The 18,533-nt window shown below is 41.4% G+C and overlaps 1 protein-coding gene across 2 annotated transcripts in view; it reads left to right on the top strand.

The window, feature by feature from the left end:
* The first annotated feature begins 3,596 nt into the window (after window positions 1-3,596).
* Window positions 3,597-18,533, top strand: part of TRPM7 (transient receptor potential cation channel subfamily M member 7) — a 111,071-nt gene continuing 96,134 nt past the window's right edge. For both annotated transcript variants that reach the window (XR_011465655.1, XM_005900469.3), the window contains exon 1: window positions 3,597-3,729. Coding sequence is in view for 1 of the 2 variants with exons in the window: in XM_005900469.3 (XP_005900531.2) it covers window positions 3,727-3,729 (3 nt within the window). In the remaining variant the exon portion in view is untranslated. The remainder of the gene's footprint in view (window positions 3,730-18,533) is intronic.

The raw sequence follows: 18,533 nt of genomic DNA, 5'->3' as shown, positions 1-18,533 counted from the left end.
CCCTGGGTCAGAAAGATCCCCTGGAGAAGGGAATGGCAACCACTCCAGTATTCTTGCCTAGAGAATCCCATGGACAGACCATGGGGTTGCAAAGAGTCAGATACAACTGAGCAACTAACACTTTGTACTTTCTTTTTCTACTTGATGAGGCATACCTTGTTTTATTGCACTTAAAAAATACTGTTTTTTTTTTTTTAAACAAATCGAAGGTTTGTGGCAACACTGTGTTGTCAGATGCTTAATATTTTTTAAGGAATAAAGTATTTTTAAATTAAAGTATGTGCTTTTTAAAGACATAACGCTACTGTATACTTAACAGATCATCAGATCAGATCAGATCAGTCGCTCAGTCGTGTCCAACTCTTTGCGACCCCATGAATCGCAGCACGCCAGGCCTCCCTGTCCATCACCAACTCCCGGAGTTCACTCAGACTCACGTCCATCGAGTCAGTGATGCCATCCAGCCATCTCATCCTCTGTCGTCCCCTTCTCCTCCTGCCCCCAATCCCTCCCAGCATCAGAGTCTTTTCCAACGAGTCAACTCTTCGCATGAGGTGGCCAAGTACTGGAGTTTCAGCTTTAGCATCATTCCTTCCAAAGAAATCCCAGGGCTGATCTCCTTCAGAATGGGCTGGGCTGATCTCCTTCAGAATGGGCTGGTTGGATCTCCTTGCAGTCCAAGGGACCCTCAAGAGTCTTCTCCAACACCACAGTTCAAAAGCATCAATTCTTCGGGCTCAGCCTTCTTCACAGTCCAACTCTCACATCCATACATGACCACAGGAAAAACCATAGCCTTGACTAGATGAACCTTTGTTGGCAAAGTAATGTTTCTGCTTTTGAATATGCTATCTAGGTTGGTCATAACTTTCCTTCCAAGGAGTAAGTGTCTTTTAATTTCATGGCTGCAGTCACCATCTGCAGTGATTTTGGAGCCCAGAAAAATAAAGTCTGACACTGTTTCCCCTGTTTCCCCATCTATTTCCCATGAAGTGGTGGGACCGGATACCATGATCTTCGTTTTCTGAATGTTGAGCTTTAAGCCAACATTTTCACTCTCCTCTTTCACTTTCCTCAAGAGGCTTTTTAGTTCCTCTTCACTTTCTGCCATAAGGGTGGTGTCATCTGCATATCTGAGGTTATTGATATTTCTCCCGGCAATCTTGATTCCAGCTTGTGTTTCTTCCAGTCCAGCGTTTCTCATGATGTACTCTGCATATAAGTTAAATAAACAGGGTGACAATATACAGCCTTGACGAACTCCTTTTCCTATTTGGAACCAGTCTGTTGTTCCATGTCCAGTTCTAACTGTTGCTTCAGATCATAGTATAGGGTAAATACATCTTTTATATGTTCTGGATAACAAAAAAATTGTATGACACAGATTATTGCAATATTCACTTTATTGCAGCGATCTGGAATGGAACTTGAAATATCTCCAGGGTACATTTGTACTTAAAGCTTGTTCACAAGTATAGCGAAAGCCTGTTAGGAAAAACAATGGGTGGATCAATTTTGTTGAAGAGAATTGCCTACTTCAGGGACTTCCCTGGTGGTCCAGTGGCTAAGACTCCAAGGTCCCAATGCAGGGGTGCCCAAGTTCCAGTCTTCTTTGGGGAACTAGATCTCATGTGCTGCAACCAACAGATCACACGTTGCAACTAACAGTTCACATGCAGCAACTAAAGATCCTGCATACTGCAACTTAAGTTTCCATATGCCACACTAAGACCTGGTACAGTCAAAGAAATAAACTTTTAAAAATATTTAAGAAAAGAATATTCTACTTCAGTGAATTGAAAGTTATAGCTATGCTGGCTGAAAGAAGCCAGATTCCCCTTGTCCCTCAAAAGTACATAGGGCATAATTTCATTACATAAAACTCTATGCTGGAGAAGGGCTTCCCAGGTGGCGTTAGCAGTAAAGAAGTGAAAGTCGATCAGACGTGTCCGGCCCTTTGAGACCCAATGCACTACACAGTTCATGGAATACTCCAGGCCAGAATACTGGAGTGTGTAGCCTTCCCCTTCTCCAGGGGATCTTCCCAACCCAGGGATCAAACCCCTGTCTCCCGTATTGCGGGCGGATTCTTTACCAGCTGAGCCACAAGGGAAGCCCAAGTGGTAAAGAACCTGCACGTTAACACCAGTGATACAAAAGATGCAAGGTTCGATCTCTGGGTGAGGAAGATCTCCTGGACAAGGGCACGGCAACCCACCTCAGTATTATTGCCTGGAGAATCCCATGGGCAAAAGAGCCTGGTGAGCTACCGTCCTCCATGGGCTCACAAATAGTAGGACATGATTTAGTGACTGAGCACTAGAATGTGCAAACTGATCTATAGTGACTGAAAGCACATTAGTGGTTGTTAAGAGGGCTTCCCCAGTGGCTCAGGTGGTAAAGAATCAGCCTGCAATGCAGGAGACCCCGGTTCCATTCCTGGTTCAGGAAGATCCCCTGCAGAAAGGGAAAGGCTACCCATTCTAGTATTCTGGCCCAGAGAATTCCACGGTCTGTATAGTTCATGGGGTCGCAAACACATAAATGACTGACTGCCTTTCACTTAAGAGGCGGTGATGGGGAGGGACAAGATGGAGGAATTAAAAAGAGTGGAAGGAAATTTGGGGGTAATGAATACGTTCACAATCTTGAGTGTGATGATATCCTGGATATATCAATATGTCAACACTCGTCAAATTGTATATTTAACTACGCATAGGTTATTGTAGGTCAATTATTCCTCAAGAAAGCAGTTTTTAAAAGATTTAACAAAGAATCACATCACACACGATCAGACAGAGGAACTCCTGACGCTTTTCTGGAGTATGAAAAGCAACATTTAATAAATTATCCCTAATTGTCAAACCTGGGCTGGTGCAAGAGCAAAAGAAAAAAAACCTGCACTCTGGTTTAGGTGTATGCGTGCCTGTGGGTGATTTCTGAGGAAGGAAAGGCTAGTGCCCACAGTTAAAGACAGAAGAATTCTTGCTAGCAGAGGAAGCTAGAGGAAGAACATGATTTGGGGTAAGACAATTTTGCATTTTGGACGAGGAGAGAATAACTTCTAAGGCCTCCACCCTCGCTGAGGCACAGCCAAAGGGCTAGGGAAAGCTGCTCAGAATGCAGACAGGGGCCAGGCCGAGTAAGCAGAGATGTGACCATGTCGCAACTCCGCCAGGGTCCCAGAGGTCTGGAACCTTAACCCTCAGCTATCGCTTCCTTAAGTTCCACTCCCCAAGCTGAGACAGACTTTTGTAGAAGTCCGGCCTACGTAGTCCACGCAGCCCTGGGGAGAACAACCTACCCAACTCGGCTAACACGGGGCGGTGCGGGTAGGGCGCTCGTGCCCAGCGCGTGCGCGCGCGACGCGCTAAGACGCGGCCTGGAAACGAGGGAGCGCGCGCCCTCCACGTGACCCGGCCCGCGGGCGGCGACGCACACGACGCGCCCCTCACGTGGTCTGTCTCCAGCCCCGTCGCCGGCGGAGGCGGGCGCGGGCGCGTCCCTGTGGCCAGTCACCCGGAGGAGTTGGTCGCACAATTATGAAAGACTCGGTTTCTGCTGCTAGCGCCGGAGCTGAGTTAGTTCTGAGAAGGTTTCCCTGGGCTGTCCTTGTCCGGCGGCCTCTGCTGCCGCCTCCGGAGACGCTTCCCGATAGATGGCTACAGGCCGCGGAGGAGGAGGAGGTGGAGTTGCTGCCCTTCCGGAGTCCGCCCCGTGAGGAGAATGGTACTGGACCCACTCAGGCCCCGGTTGGGGAATGGCCCGGGGGTTGCGATCAGGGAAGCGGGAGGACTCGGCTGGCAACTGTGTGAGCGGGGCCGCTCTTTCTGGGGCGAAGGATCTCGGATTTGCGTTGAGGCTTCCGGACTTGCCCTGACGGGACAGGAGTGCGGATCTTTTCGCGGGTGAGGGGCAGGAAGCAGGTAGCAAATCTGGCGCCACAGCTTATTGCGGGAATCCCCTGAGCGGAGCCTGGGCTCCGGGGAGGGCCCCTCGAGGCGGCAGAGGCGCGAGCCGGGGAGGACCTGGCGGAGCTGAGCGGCCGCAGCGCGCCAGACGCAGCGCTCAGCCTCCAAGCTCCGCATCTCCCGGGAACGTGTTCCTCCTGGCGCTTGTTGCTGGCTGATAAGAGAGCCAAATGCTCTGCTCAAGTTCCGCAAGGAAGGGGAGGGAGGGCTGAGAAGGGAACAAAAAAGGGATAGAGGATACCGGTTTGGAACTGTGCCTTGTTTGCTGCGCAACGTGTACTCCACAGGTACATTTTCTTTTAGAGCCAAAGAGGAGGGATTTGACGATATTGACGCTAGCTCTGATTTGGAATTTTCTTTAGCAAGAATTAAGGGTTTTTATTGGGCTTCCCAGGTGGCTCAGTAGTAAAAAATCCGCTTGCCAACGGAGGAGACGCGGGTTCGATCCTTGGTGTCGGGAAGATTCCCTGGAGGAGGAAATGGCAACCCACTCAAGTAGTCTTGCCTGGGAAATCCTATAGACAGAGGAGCTTGGCGGGCTACAGTTTATAGGATCGCAAAGAGTGCGACACGACTGACCGACTAAAACAATAATAAGGGTTTTATTGGGGCGCTGCTGTAGATACGCGAGACGATGCGTTGTCTGGGTTTGTGTCGAACCACCTCATCCGTTGCCGTAGAGAAGGGTTGGTCGTGTTTTAAACCAAAGGTGCGGAGAGGGATGCGGCGCATTGCAGCTTTTTGATAGAAGTTTTTGTTAAGGCCAGGAATAAATTAGAAAATTTCTTACAAAAAAAGTCATTTAGATCAGGGACTTGAAAGAGCGGGTAGGTGTTCCTGGTCAGTACTTGAACTAGATAGGCTTCAGGCGAACAACTCTCCCTCTGCTGGAATCTGGCAGGTATACTTTTCTCTAGAAACGAATTCAAATGCCATACAAAACTGAAACCACGAATATAGTTACACTGACTAAATAGTACATCTTTCCATTATTTTCCACCTTTTTGGGTAAATGTAAAGTCAATAAAAATGTCATTTTACCTTTTTTCATAAATTTTAAAAAGAAGGATTTAAGTTCATCTACCAACACTAAACTTTAACATTTATTAGTTAAGTGGATTTTAAGGGAAGCTTTTTTTTTTTGGTGGTGGTGAGGGGTTGAATCAAACTGGTTTTTATTAAAAAAAAAAAAAAGCAAAGCATTAATAATGACTCTTCAGTGATGTGTCTCATTTTCTTAAATGGTAAATAGCATACATTGAACATACCATTTAAGTATTTAGAAAAAATTTAGATACATTAGAAAAAGGAAATGGAGGTGATTCATCATCTTCAAAACCATTGCTTCCTACTGTTTTGTTAAAGCAACCAGATGACTTTATTTCTAGTGACTTTCTAGTGAAAGTCAATTTCTTAGTCTTACCTTAGGTCCTGTTCTTAAGTCCAGCCTCTTAATGTCTTGCTGTTTACATACGTTGAAATGCAGCTTTCAAAATTTAAGATGTGTTTTTCTTGTGTTTGCTGAGTTTCCACTTTGTCCTGTCCTTTATATATGTATATATAGCAAATGCACTCTCCCAGACAACATGTTTGTATACAACATTGTTGTTTCTACAGGGAGAAATTCTCACTTTAAAATTTGACAAGAAGAATCTGGTTTTATTTTTTATGTTTCTTGGGTCCTGACTGCTGTTGAGTCCTGTGATTTTCCCTACAATTTCCAATTATAGTGAAACCTTCGGATAACCTAAGACTGAGGTTCTCCAATAATGATAATTTGTTGAGCCTCCTGCACTTTAAAGTCAACGTTGTGACCTGAAGGTTTCCCGAAGTATGCTGTAGTTATAATTCCTACTATAAAATCTTCTGTTTCTGGTAGTCATTTTCTTCTTTGACACTAAGAGAAAGTGTACAAGAATGTTCTGTACTGCTTTGAAACTAATCAGCCAAATGACCAAAAAAAAAAAAAACCAATAAATACAAGTTAAACTGGCATGGAATAAAATTTCTTACAAAATTAAAAACTATGGCTATTAGAAGTATTTGTTTTATTCATTTGGTTAACACTTAGTATTTACTAAGGAGAAGGAAATGGCAACTCCAGTATTGCCTGGAGAATCCCATGGACGGAGGAGCTTGGTGGGCTACAGTCCTTGGGTTGCAAAGAGTTGGACACGACTGAGCAACTTCATTTCACTTTAGTATTTACTATATTCTAAGTACAAAGAGTAGGACATGACTTATGAAATGACTTAGCATGCAGCATGAACAAGCACTGGAGTGGCAGAGATGTGATAGACAAGCTTCTACTTTCAAACCACTTACATTCTGGTTATTTATATAAGAACTATCTGTCTGTTGTCAAAGGAAGATGCCTACCTTACTTCACAAAACAAATACTTAAGTGTCTACTGTGTTGTAGATTCTATGATACTCTGTCTTGAAGGGCAGTATAGATATGCAGAAAAGCAAGAGAGTTCAGTCGCTCAACCATGTCTGACCCTTTGCTATCCCATGGACTGTGACACTCCAGGCTTCCCTGTCCATCACCAACTCCCAGTGCGTGCTCAAACGCATGTCCATTGAGTCGGCGATGCCATCCAACCATCTCATCCTGTCCTCCCTTTCTCCTCCTGCCTTCAGTCTTTCCCACCATCAGGGTCTTTTCTAGTGAGTCAGTTCTTCGCATCAGGAGGCCAAAGTATTCAAGGTTCAGCTTCAGCATCAGTCCTTCCAATGAATATTCAGGACTGATTTCCCTTAGAATTGACTGGTTTGATTATTGCACAGATTACTGTGAAAGTATAGGGTAATCAGACAGAAAAGAAAGTCTGGATAGGCTTGCAAAGGAGCTGATATTAAAGGTGAGTCTTGTACCATGTGTGCTAAGTTGCTTCAGTCGTGTCCAACTTTTTGTAACCCCCCAGACTGTAACCTGCCAGACTCCTTTTTTCCATGGGATTCTCCAGGCAAGAATACTGGAGTGGATTGCTATGCCCTCATCCAGGGGATCTTCCTTACCCAGCGATCGAACCAGTGTCTCTTACATCTGCATTGGCTGACAGGTTCTTTACCAGTAGGGCCACCAGAGAAAAGGCAATACTAATTAATTAACCTGGAAGTAGAAGAGATGTAGAATTGGTGGTTTTAGTTTGAGGGAACTGAGCTTTAGAAGAGAAGCATCCATAGTTCATCTGACATCTATTATACTGTACATAGTTTAGAATGAATAGAGTATGAGATGATATAGTGTACTAGTGCGAGTGTTATAAAGATAGGCAGGGACCAGTTTTCTGAGGGCAATGTATGTCAGGAAGAGAAGTCTTGATTTTGTTCTGGAGATTAAGGATCCACTGAAGGAACAGTATGGAAGGTGAATTGCTGTGTGTTTAAAAACGGAGATCATAAGAAGTCTTTAGCAAGACTCTGAGCAAAATATTTAGGACTTGAAATGAAGATGGAAAGAAGGAACCAACTGAGGTGTTTAGTAGGAGTTAGAATATTCAGTACTTGGTTCCTTCCGGGAAGGGTGTTTGTGTGTGTGTTGGCAAATGTCAGTAGTAAGAACCAGATGTAAAATGAAAACATGAAATAGTTGAAGTCATTACTTTAATACGTGCACAGTGTAATGTTTAAAGGCAGTACTTAAAATATGTATTTTTGATTTTGATTTTTAAATGAAGATCTATTGATGCAATAACCTCTTAAGATTTAATTTTGAGAATTTTGCCAGTCATAGATATTTTTGATACAGTGCTCTGACATTCTCTTTCTTTAACATTCTAATGTGGGAAATTTGAAACATATAAAGGTGTAATAGTAAAATGAATCACCATATACCCATGACCCATTTCAACAGTTTGAAACATGTGAATATTGTTTCTTTTATTAACTCTCTCATTCTCCATCAACTGGATAATTTAAAAACAAATCCCAGACATGGTCCATCTATAAATACTTCATTATGTCTATCTGTAAATCCACAGTACTGTTGTGCTCAGTCGTGTTCCATTCTTAGCTTCCCCATGGACTGTATCCCACTAGGCTCCTTGTCCATGGGTTTTTGCAGGCAAGAATACTGGAGTGGGTTGCCATTTCCTATTTGCAGGGATCCTCCCAACCCAGGGATCAAACCTGAGTCTCTTGCATCTCCTGCATTGGCAGGCGGGTTCTTTACCACTGCACTTCCTGGGAATCTCTTACAGCACTATTAGCACACTCAAAATTAATAATTCTTTAATATCATTAAATATTCAGCATATTGCCTTAATTCTTTTTTTTTTTTTTTCATTTGATTTGTTTGAATCAGGATCCAAAGAAGTCTACATAGCATTTGGTTTGATAAATAATTCTCAGTCTCCGTATCCCCCTGCCCACTGCTTTTTTTCCAGTCTTGTGATTTACCATTTAATAGGGGGAAAAATGCATTTCCTTTGCCCTGCAGAATTTCTCACAGTTGGGATTTTGTTGCATGTGTCCGTGTGGCATCGTGTAGCATGTTCCTTTCTCCTCTGTATTTCCTGTGAAGTCGTGGTTGATCTTAAGACTCTTAGATTCTTGTTTGATTTTTGGTAAAACTACTTAACAGGTAGTGAAGTATTTTGTATTGAATTACATTAATAGGCACATACCGTGTGGCAGTTTTTCTCTTTTAGGTGTTAAAGATTATCTAGTGGGTTGCTCAGAGAAGGCAATGGCACCCCACTCCAGTACTCTTGCCTGGAGAATCCCATGGACGGAGGAGCCTGGTAGGCTACAGTCCATGGGGTCACTAAGAGTCAGACATGACTGAGCGACTTCACTTTCACTTTTCACTTTCATGCATTGGAGAAGGAAATGGCAACCCACTCCAGTATTCTTGCCTGGAGAATCCCAGGGACAGAGGAGCCTGTTGGGCTGCCATCTATGGGGTCGCACAGAGTCGGACACGACTGACTCGACTTAGCAGCAGCAGCAGTAGCAGCAGCAGTGGGTTGCTGTTGTCAGCTGCCTGATCTTTTAATCGTGAAGTTTCCCATCATATGTTCACATAATAGTCGCAATTGGTGATTATTGCCATTGCTTAGTTATTTCATTCTAGATATCTCTTTCTCCTTTTTGGCACGGGTGATGGGGGGAGCCTTTCAGCATGTGATTAAATTGTACAGTTTTTTGGGGGGTGGGTAACAGCTTTTGAAATGCCTGTTTTAAGTTTGGTGCCTGGAAACACTTCAGAGTGGTTGAGATTTGTTTAGAATATGAGCAACATTTGGCTATCTATGGGAATTTGAACTGAGTCATTTATGTGAATTAGTATTAAAAAAAACTTAGATGTGTATCACTTTTATAGCGTACTTTGCAAATTATTAGATTAGTTTGAATATGAGTAAAAAGTGTGACTTGGAGAATTGGACCTCTTCTAGTTTATAAAAACAATTGGTTTAATTTGGTTTAAGCTCATACATTTAGATATTTTGTTCACCCTTTGGTTTGGTTCACCTTGGATTTAGAAAATTATTCTGAATCTTTTGGGGGAACATGTATTTAGTTTCCTGACCATTTAAAGGTTTTAGAACCCTGTTAAAGAAATTTTAGATATGGAGGTAAGCAGTTCTTTGAAACTGATAGACATGCCTATTCACTGAAGCATTTTTTGCCAAGTCACACTCTTTTACGAGCATCACTGTTACTGTGTCTGTGAAAGGCAGATGATAATCTTTTTTCTACTTGACCTCAGGAGCAGTACTCGGATTAAAGTCTGTGAAACACTGTCCTTCCTTGCGTCATGAAAACATGTTCGTAACACCTCAAGTATCCCAGCTACCACACTTCTGGAAACTTCAACCTTTGGAAACCCAACTCCTCATAGAAGGGAAAAAAAGATTTTGAGCCAAGCCATTATCAGAAATATGGCAACCTTGAGCCCAGAGTTCACTGGTTGAAAAATATGTGCAAAGTGAAATTTAATAGGCTTACTTACCTACTTTGCTCTGACAGTTTGGTAGTACACTAGAAACGATAGAAGTTATCTGGGAAGCAGACTGCTACTGCAAGGAGGAGACTGGAGAAACATTCACTAGAATAGAAAAATAGGACTGTAAATTACCCTTTAGTATGTGAACCAGTTCTTCCTTGTTTTTGAGTATTTTACCATACCCAATACCTGGAAGGGCTTCCCTGTAGCTCAGGTAGTAAAGAATCTGCCTGCAATGCAGGAGACCCTGGTTTGATTTCTGAGTTAGAAAGATCCTCTGAAAAAGAGATAGGCTCCCCACTCCAGTATTCTTGGGCTTCCCTTGTGGCTTAGCTGGTAAAGAATCTGCCTGCAATGTGGGAGACCTAGGATTGATCCCTGAGTTGGGAAGATCCCTTGGAGAAGGGAAAGGCTACCCACTCCAGTATTCTGGCCTGGAATATTCCATGGACTGTATAGTCCATGGGATCGCAAGGAGTTGGGCATGAATGAGCCACTTTCACTTTCTTTCACATTTTCAGTACCTGGAAGATACTCTACCCAGAAGGTACTCCTGACTAAAAAAACTGTGTGATAGGCTTTAGACAAATTTTCACAATATTAGCTAACATGTATTAGCATATTAGCATTTTGGAGAAGGAAATGGCAACCCACTCCAGTATTCTTGGCTAGAGAATCCCATGGACAGAGATTCTAGCAGGCTACAGTCCATGGTGTCACAAAGAGTTGGACACAACTAAGGGTCTAATATTAGCATTTAGCTGTCATTGTTCTAAGTGCTTTGAAAAAGTGAAAGTGTGCCTGGCTCTTTGTGACCTCATGGACTGTCGCCCACCAGGCTCCTCTGTCCATGGAGTTGTCCAGGCAAGCAAACTGGAGTATGCCTTTGGATGCTTTTGTAGCGTTGCTACATAGAGTATATATACTATGTTATGGTCCTTTGGTGTTCCTAAGTTTGGTATATATAGAATTATGTACATCTTTTTATGGATCTTGGTTTTTTATTGAAGTATAGTTGATTTAAAATACTGTACTAATTTCTCCAAAGAAGACATACAGATGGCTAACAAACACATGAAAAGATGCTCAACATCACTCATTATCAGAGAAATGCAAATCAAAACCACTATGAGGTACCATTTCACACCAGTCAGAATGGCTGCCATCCAAAAGTCTACAAATAATAAATGCTGGAGAGGGTGTGGAGAAAAGGGAACCCTCTTACACTGTTGGTGGGAATGCAAACTAGTACAGCCACTATGGAGAACAGTGTGGAGATTCCTTAAAAAACTGGAAGTAGAACTGCCTTATGATCCAGCAATCCCACTGCTGGGCATACACACTGAGGAAACCAGAAGGGAAAGAGACACGTGTACCCCAATGTTCATCGCAGCACTGTTTATAATAGCCAGGACATGGAAGCAACCTAGATGTCCATCAGCAGATGAATGGATAAGAAAGCAGTGGTACATATACACAATGGAATATTACTCAGCCATTAAAAAGAATACATTTGAATCAGTAAAGAATACATTTGAATCAGTTCTAATGAGGTGGATGAAACTGGAGCCTATTATACAGAGTGAAGTAAGCCAGAAGGAAAAATATAAATACAGTATACTAACGCATATATATGGAATTTAGAAAGATGGTAACAATAACCCTGTGTACGAGACAGCAAAAGAGACACTGATGTATAGAACAGTCTTATGGACTCTGTGGGAGAGGGAGAGGGTGGGAAGATTTGGGAGAATGACATTGAAACGTGTAAAATATCATGTATGAAACGAGTTGCCAGTCCAGGTTCAATGCACGATACTGGATGCTTGGGGCTAGTGCACTGGGACGACCCAGAGGGATGGTATGGGGAGGGAGGAGGGAGGAGGGTTCAGGATGGGGAACACATGTATACCTGTAGTGGATTCATTTCGATATTTGGCAAAACTAATACAATTATGTAAAGTTTAAAAATAAAACAAAATTAAAAAAATAAAAAAACCATAAAAAAAAAACAAACTGTACTAGTTTCATGTGTACAGCATAGTGATGCAATATTTTTATAGATTATACTCCATTTAAAGTTATTATAAAATACAGGATATAGTCCCTGTGCTGCACAATATATCCTTATAGCTTATTGTTTTGTTTTGTTTTTTCATTTTAATGAAATTAGGTTTTGGAGATTGTCATGTTGATACATGTAAGGTTTAGTTTATCCCTTTGAGCTGCTATATATTATTCCATTGTAGGAATAAAAATAAATAAATATAAAATGTTATCCATTTTACTATTGGGCATTTAGGTTGTTTGCAGTTTTTTATTACTGATGTAACATTCTTGTGTGTATCATGAGAATTTTTCTAGGAAGTATATAAATAGAATTGCTGGGTCACAGGGTAGGTGCATCTTGAACTTTGTAGGTATTGCTGGAGTGTTGAGTAAAGTAGTTGTGCAGTTTCCACTCCCTCTAGAACTGTGTAAAATTCCCTTTCTTTTTTCCAACATCTTTGCCAACGTTTAATTGCTTAGGTTCTTCTGTTTTGCCCGACCCATAAATGTAAAGTAGTTCCTCATTGTTCTAATTTACATGTCCCTGGCCATGAATAATGTTGTTTTTTTTTTGGGAATGAATAATGTTGTGTGTCATTTCAGGTTAAAAGTTTTTGGCTATGGTTACTTTCCTTCTGGTGAATTCCCTTTGCTCAGTTTTCTAATGAATTACATTTTTCTTCTTTACTTGTAGAAGTTCTGTATGTAGTCTGGACAGTATTTTTTATTGTTTGTTTTTTGTTTTATGAGCTACAAATATCTTCTCCAGTCTCTAACTTGTTAAGTTTTTATTTTGTTAATGGTGGACTATTTACTTGTTTTTAGATTGTTGATGTATATTGGTTTTTAGTGTAATAAGTTATCAGTATTTGAGCAACTGATCTGATCTGATCTGATTTTCTTTATAGCCTGAACTTTCGCTTATCTTGAAGTCATAAAGCTATTTATTTATTTTTGGTAGAAGTTGTAAAGTTTTGCTTTTTCACATTATGACTTAACCCATCTAGTATTCATTTTGGATTCTAGTGTAGTGGTTCGTATACATATAATAATCATACTGTCTCCTGATTTGTACTGCTCTCTCTGAAATCGCTGGGTCGTGTCCAACTCTTTGCAACCCCGTGGATGGTAGCCTACAAGGCTCCTCTGTCAATGGGATTCGCCAGGCAAGAATACTGGAGTGGATTGCCATTTCTTCCTCCAGGGGATCTTCCCACCCAGGGATCGAACCCAGGTCTCCTGAATTGCAGGCAGATGCTTTACCCTCCAAGCCATCAGGGAAGCCCATTGCTCTCTCTAGCACTCACCAACTTTTCTTAAGTGCAAGTTCCTGTTTTCCAAGTGATATATTCCATTATTCTGTTTGTCTTTTTTGTCAATGTATTTATTTGGATTTTTAGTAATCTTTAGGTGTCTACATAAAATTTCTTGACTTTGTATAAGAAATTAAATTTTTTGCCAACATATGTATCATCCTTTTTCTCATAAAACAATAAGTTTTGATCCCTTTTCATTTTAATAAAAGTTCTTTATGGTAAAATGATAAATTATTCTGAGTTAGACTTTATTTAGAATACTTGAGAAATAAATTACTGCTGTTTGAGCTAAATTACAGTTGGTCACTTTTTAGACTCAGTGTCTGATCTTCAGTTATTTAATATGTTGGACTCCATGGAATGACACAGTGGCAACTGCTCATACTTAGCTTTATCAGACATTTTCTATCTTTTAAATTGGAGCAGTACTGTAGTGGTAAGCAGGTAGGGTAGCAATCTCCATGAGGTCAGCAGGGCAGCAAAACCAACAGAAAATAAGATTAAATGTAGAAGTTGGACTCTCTTTGCAGACACAGTCATGGTATGAATCTGATTCTTTTTATTTATTTTTGGCAAAAGTCTAACAGTTTATTGGAGCAGACTAGAAAAGTAGTCACTAAAATGACAAAAACAATTTTTTAAAAAACTTTTGATTTTATATTGAAAACAATTAACCAAGTTTTATTTTTTAATGTGTAAAACTTTGCCAACTATTTATTACTCCACAGAAGCTTTTCAGCAGTGTCTTTAAAACCTGTTCGGAGAGTTCACATCTGAATTATCAGTAATATCTAATTAGTTAAGTGATTGGCAGCCTTTTAAGCATAAGAGCAGAACTCTATAGAGTAGGGGCCTGAGTGCCAGGTCTCCTACAGAGGAAATCAAAGAATGCCAGCCATTTTCAACATTTTGCTTCAAGCTAGCCTTAAGTTTTCTTTGTCATTATGCCTTTGCTGACGGACATGTTGTCCAATGTACAGAATTACCACAGAACTCAGAATTTCTACATCTGTAGTTTCATTTAACTTTTGTAAGCTGTTGCAGTTTATTAGTAGGCAAGCTTCCTTTTAATTTGATTGGCTTTTCTTTTGAATATGGTCACATTTTCCTGTTTCTTCTTATATCTACTAATTTTTGATTATATCATAGATGTTGTGAATGTTATCTTGGAGAGACTGTGAGTTCTGTTTTAGTCCTCTGAAGATTATTGATTTTCTCTTTTAAAGTAGTTGCTACCGATTGAATGTTTATGTCTTCCCAAAATTCAGTGTTGATGTTATTTAAAGACAGGGCTTTGGGAAAGTAGTTAGAATTAGAGGGGGTCATGAAGGTGGGGTCATTATACAAAGAGACCAGAGAGCTTGCTCCCTATCCCCACCTTGTGAGGACACAGTGAAAAGACAGCTGTCTGCAATCCAGGGAGGGGGCTCTCAGATGCAGACCTTATTGGCCCCTTAATCTTGAATTCCAGTTTCTAGAACTTGGAGCAAATGAGTTTTGGTTGTTGAAACCAAAGTTGTCTTATTGTATTTGTATGGCAGTCAGGCTTCCCCACTCCAGTACTCTTGCCTGGAAAATCCCATGGATGGAGGAGCCTGGTAGGCTACAGTCCATGGGGCCGCTAAGAGTCGGACACGACTAAGCGACTTCACTTTCACTCTTCACTTTCATGCATTGGAGAAGGAAATGGCAACCCACTCCAGTGTTCTTGCCTGGAGAATCCCAGGGACGGGGAAGCCTGGTTGGGCTGCTGTCTATGGGGTCGCACAGAGTCGGACACGACTGATGCGACGCGGCAGCAGCAGCAGCAGGCTTCCCTGGTGGCTCAGAGGTTAAAGCGTCTGCCTCCAATGCGGGAGACCCGGGTTCCATCCTGGGTCGGGAAGATCCCCCGGAGAAGGAAATGTTAACCCACTCCAGTATTCTTGCCTGGAGAATCCCATGGACGGAGGAGCCTGGTAGGCTACAGTCCACGGGATCTCAAAGAGTCAGACACGACTGAGCGACTTCACTTCACTTCACTTTTCACTTCATTGCAGTCAGAGCACATTAGGATAGTAGTTGATTAACCTGACTGTACTCAAATTCCAAACTCTGACTCCTTCAATGGGCAGTAAAAATATCTGTTCAGTTAGTTACTCTATTCTTAACTGACCTGCTTGGAATCTGCCCCATGTATGCATGCTTCATGGGTCAGCTAGATTTCAGCAGTGTTAATATGCAGTATTTAGGGTTCCCTTTTTTTGTGACTCTGTCCTATGCAGGACTTTTCCCATCACTTTCCAGCTGCTGTTGTCACCTCTAAGTTTGTATTCTGGTTCTTCAAGCCAGTAAAACTATGGAATTTCTATTGGAGTTTTAGCTACTTAAGTAGGTATGCAGTGGGGCCTCTCTTAGCCATAAAATAGGAAACTCACTCAGTACTGTTCCTTTATCCTGAATACAAACTTCATCTGATTCCTTCCTGCTTTTGGTTGCCTGTTCAGTGCTGCTAAGTAGTTTTCTTTTTTTTAATTTTTATTTTATCCTGAGTTTATGGTTATTATCTTTGGAGCTTTAGTCCAATAGAAGCTCCATAGCTGGAGGCTCCTTTCTAATATTAATATATAGAATTGTTGGGTGTATTTAGTTGTAAAAATAGATTGATTTTCAGTGTTACCTTGAAGTAGAACTTTTAAAGCAGTCCTTTTTTTTCCCCCTCAATTTTCACTATCAGTATCTAGTCAAGAAGGATGTGCTGGTACTGATTTGTTTGAAGAGTAGAATGTGGTTAGTAGACTTCTTTGTAGCATATATGCCCCTTATTACTAGGAGACAGGAGGAATCTAAAATTGAATTTTGAAGCATTGTTGAGATATGACTGTGTGGGGCGCATTTTGCTAAAAACATGGATCATAATCTTCAGAGCAACTTTGTGAGATAGGTATATTATTCTATTTTATGGGTGAGGAAACAGAAGTTCAGACACTTAAGGTTGCATTAATAGAATAACCAACAATGAACAGGTTATTCTGAACTCCAGAATCTGATCTCTTTTACCACTGAAGATCACGTTTCCTTCTTTTGCTAACATTCTGTGGTTATAGTTTTTACTTTATCTAGAACATTTAAGTTTAGGAATTTTCAGATTTGTGTTTGTAGTGTGCCATCTTTTGGTAAAATACAGTAATGCAGTCTAGCAAAATAAGGATAAAATTAGGAATTTTTATATGTATTTATAATCCAGGGCACATTTTATTGGATTCTTGATTGTAGAGCAGAAGCTCAGAATTTCAAAAATTGTAGAAACCTATTATTGGGAATGATTTGCCATTATCAGCTGGGATATGTCACTGTCAGGCATAGGAAGCCAATCCCTAATGTAATCAATGAATGCCATAAATGACAAAACTGCTGTGTATGGGGAGAATATATTTATATTTGGTGTTTACACAAACAGGAGAGATGGTAAACTCTTGAAATAAACTTGGTGAATAATGAAGGTAGGGGAAACTGTGATAGTCTTGAAGCGTGGTGATGTTTTTGTATGTCTCTGTAGGCACAAAATTTGATAAAAATTTGTGAACATCAGAGTGACACTATTTAAGTGACTTAACCAGTTCAGTTCAGTTCAGTCGCTCAGTCGTGTCCGACTCTGCATGTGACCCCATGAATCGCAGCACGCCAGGCCTCCCTGTCCATCACCATCTCCCGGAGTTCACTCAAACTCACGTCCATTGAGTCAGTGATACCATCCAGCCATCTCATCCTCTATCGTCCCCTTCTCCTCCTGCCCCCATCCCTCCCAGCATCAGAGTCTTTTCCAATGAGTCAACTCTTTGCATGAAGTGCCCAAAGTACTGGAGTTTCAGCTTTAGCATCAGTCCTTCCAAAGAAATCCCAGGGCTGATCTCCTTCAGAATGGACTGGTTGGATCTCCTTGCAGTCCAAGGGACTCTCAAGAGTCTTCTCCAACACCACAGTTCAAAAGCATCAATTCTTCAGTGCTCAGCTTTCTTCACAGTTCAACTCTCACATCCATACATGACCACAGGAAAAACCATAGCCTTGACTAGACGGACCTTTGTTGGCAAGGGTTTACTAAAGTTTTGGATGGATTTGTCAGAGACTACTATGAAAGATTTGAAGTTGTGAAGAGATAGTACTGGCTGTTTGTTTATTATTTTTAATAAGAGTGATAAAATGAAACTAACTATGAGTACATTTGTACCAGTCCTGCAATTTAACAATGTACCTGTTTGGGTAGTTTTATATTTTATCATAATAGACAAATGAGTACCGAAAGAAAGTGAAAGTGTTAGCTGCTCAGTTGTGTCCCACTCTTTGCCACCTCATGGACTGTAGCCCGCCAGGCTCCTCTGTCCATGGAATTCTCCAGACAAGAATACTGGAGTAGTTAGCCATTCTCTTCTCCAGGGGATCTTCCTAACACAGGCATTGAACCCATGTCTCTGCATTGCAGCCAGATCCTTTACCGTCTGAGGCACCAGGGAAGCCCTAAATGAGTACTAGAAGGGACTCAAGTGTTTTAAGTTGTTGGTGATTGAAAGTGACCATTTCTGGGGAAAGAAGCTAGGTATATGTACTCGAACACTGGATATTTTTTTCCTCAGTAATGTTTACATTTCACGTTTACATCTATTTATTTAATGCCTTTTCTATTGAAATTCCTGCAGAAAAAAATAACTTTGTTCATGTACATCTGAGACTCTTTAGCCCCATCTTGTTTTTCCTGTCTTTAGAAAGCAACTCTTAATACAAGGGTCTACTGGGATTGTAGGCCTGGTAGAAGGGACGCTAATTATATCCAAGAAACAGTGCAGGGGAAGACTCTGAAGGACATGGCATAGACTTGTTAGATGGAATTGGCTCAGTGGAATTGTGAGATTTTTTTGTGGGACGCTTTTGTGAGATTTAGAGCATGGGTTGGCAAACTATGCCATGTATACCAACTCTGGCCAAGGCCTGTTCTGGCCAGGGCCTGAGCTCAGAATGGTTCCTATATTTTTTAGTGGTTGAAAAACAAAACAGTAGGTGATAGAGGCAGTAAGTGGTCCAAAAAGCCTAAAATATTTACCATTTGGCTCTTAATAGAAAAAATTTGTTGATTGCCCATATAGAGTATAGCCGTACTTCTCTAAGTGCAAGTCGCTCAGTCGTGTCCGACTCTTTGCGACCCTATGCCTGAATACTGGGGTGGGTGGCTGTGTCCTCCTCCAGGGGATCTTCCTGAACCAGCATCTC

The sequence above is a fragment of the Bos mutus genome, chromosome 10 (assembly GCF_027580195.1).
Source record: "Bos mutus isolate GX-2022 chromosome 10, NWIPB_WYAK_1.1, whole genome shotgun sequence".
In the NCBI taxonomy this organism is placed as follows: domain Eukaryota; kingdom Metazoa; phylum Chordata; class Mammalia; order Artiodactyla; family Bovidae; genus Bos; species Bos mutus.
The sequence above is the reverse complement of the archived record's forward strand: the minus strand, read 5'-3'. Positions and strand labels throughout refer to the sequence as shown.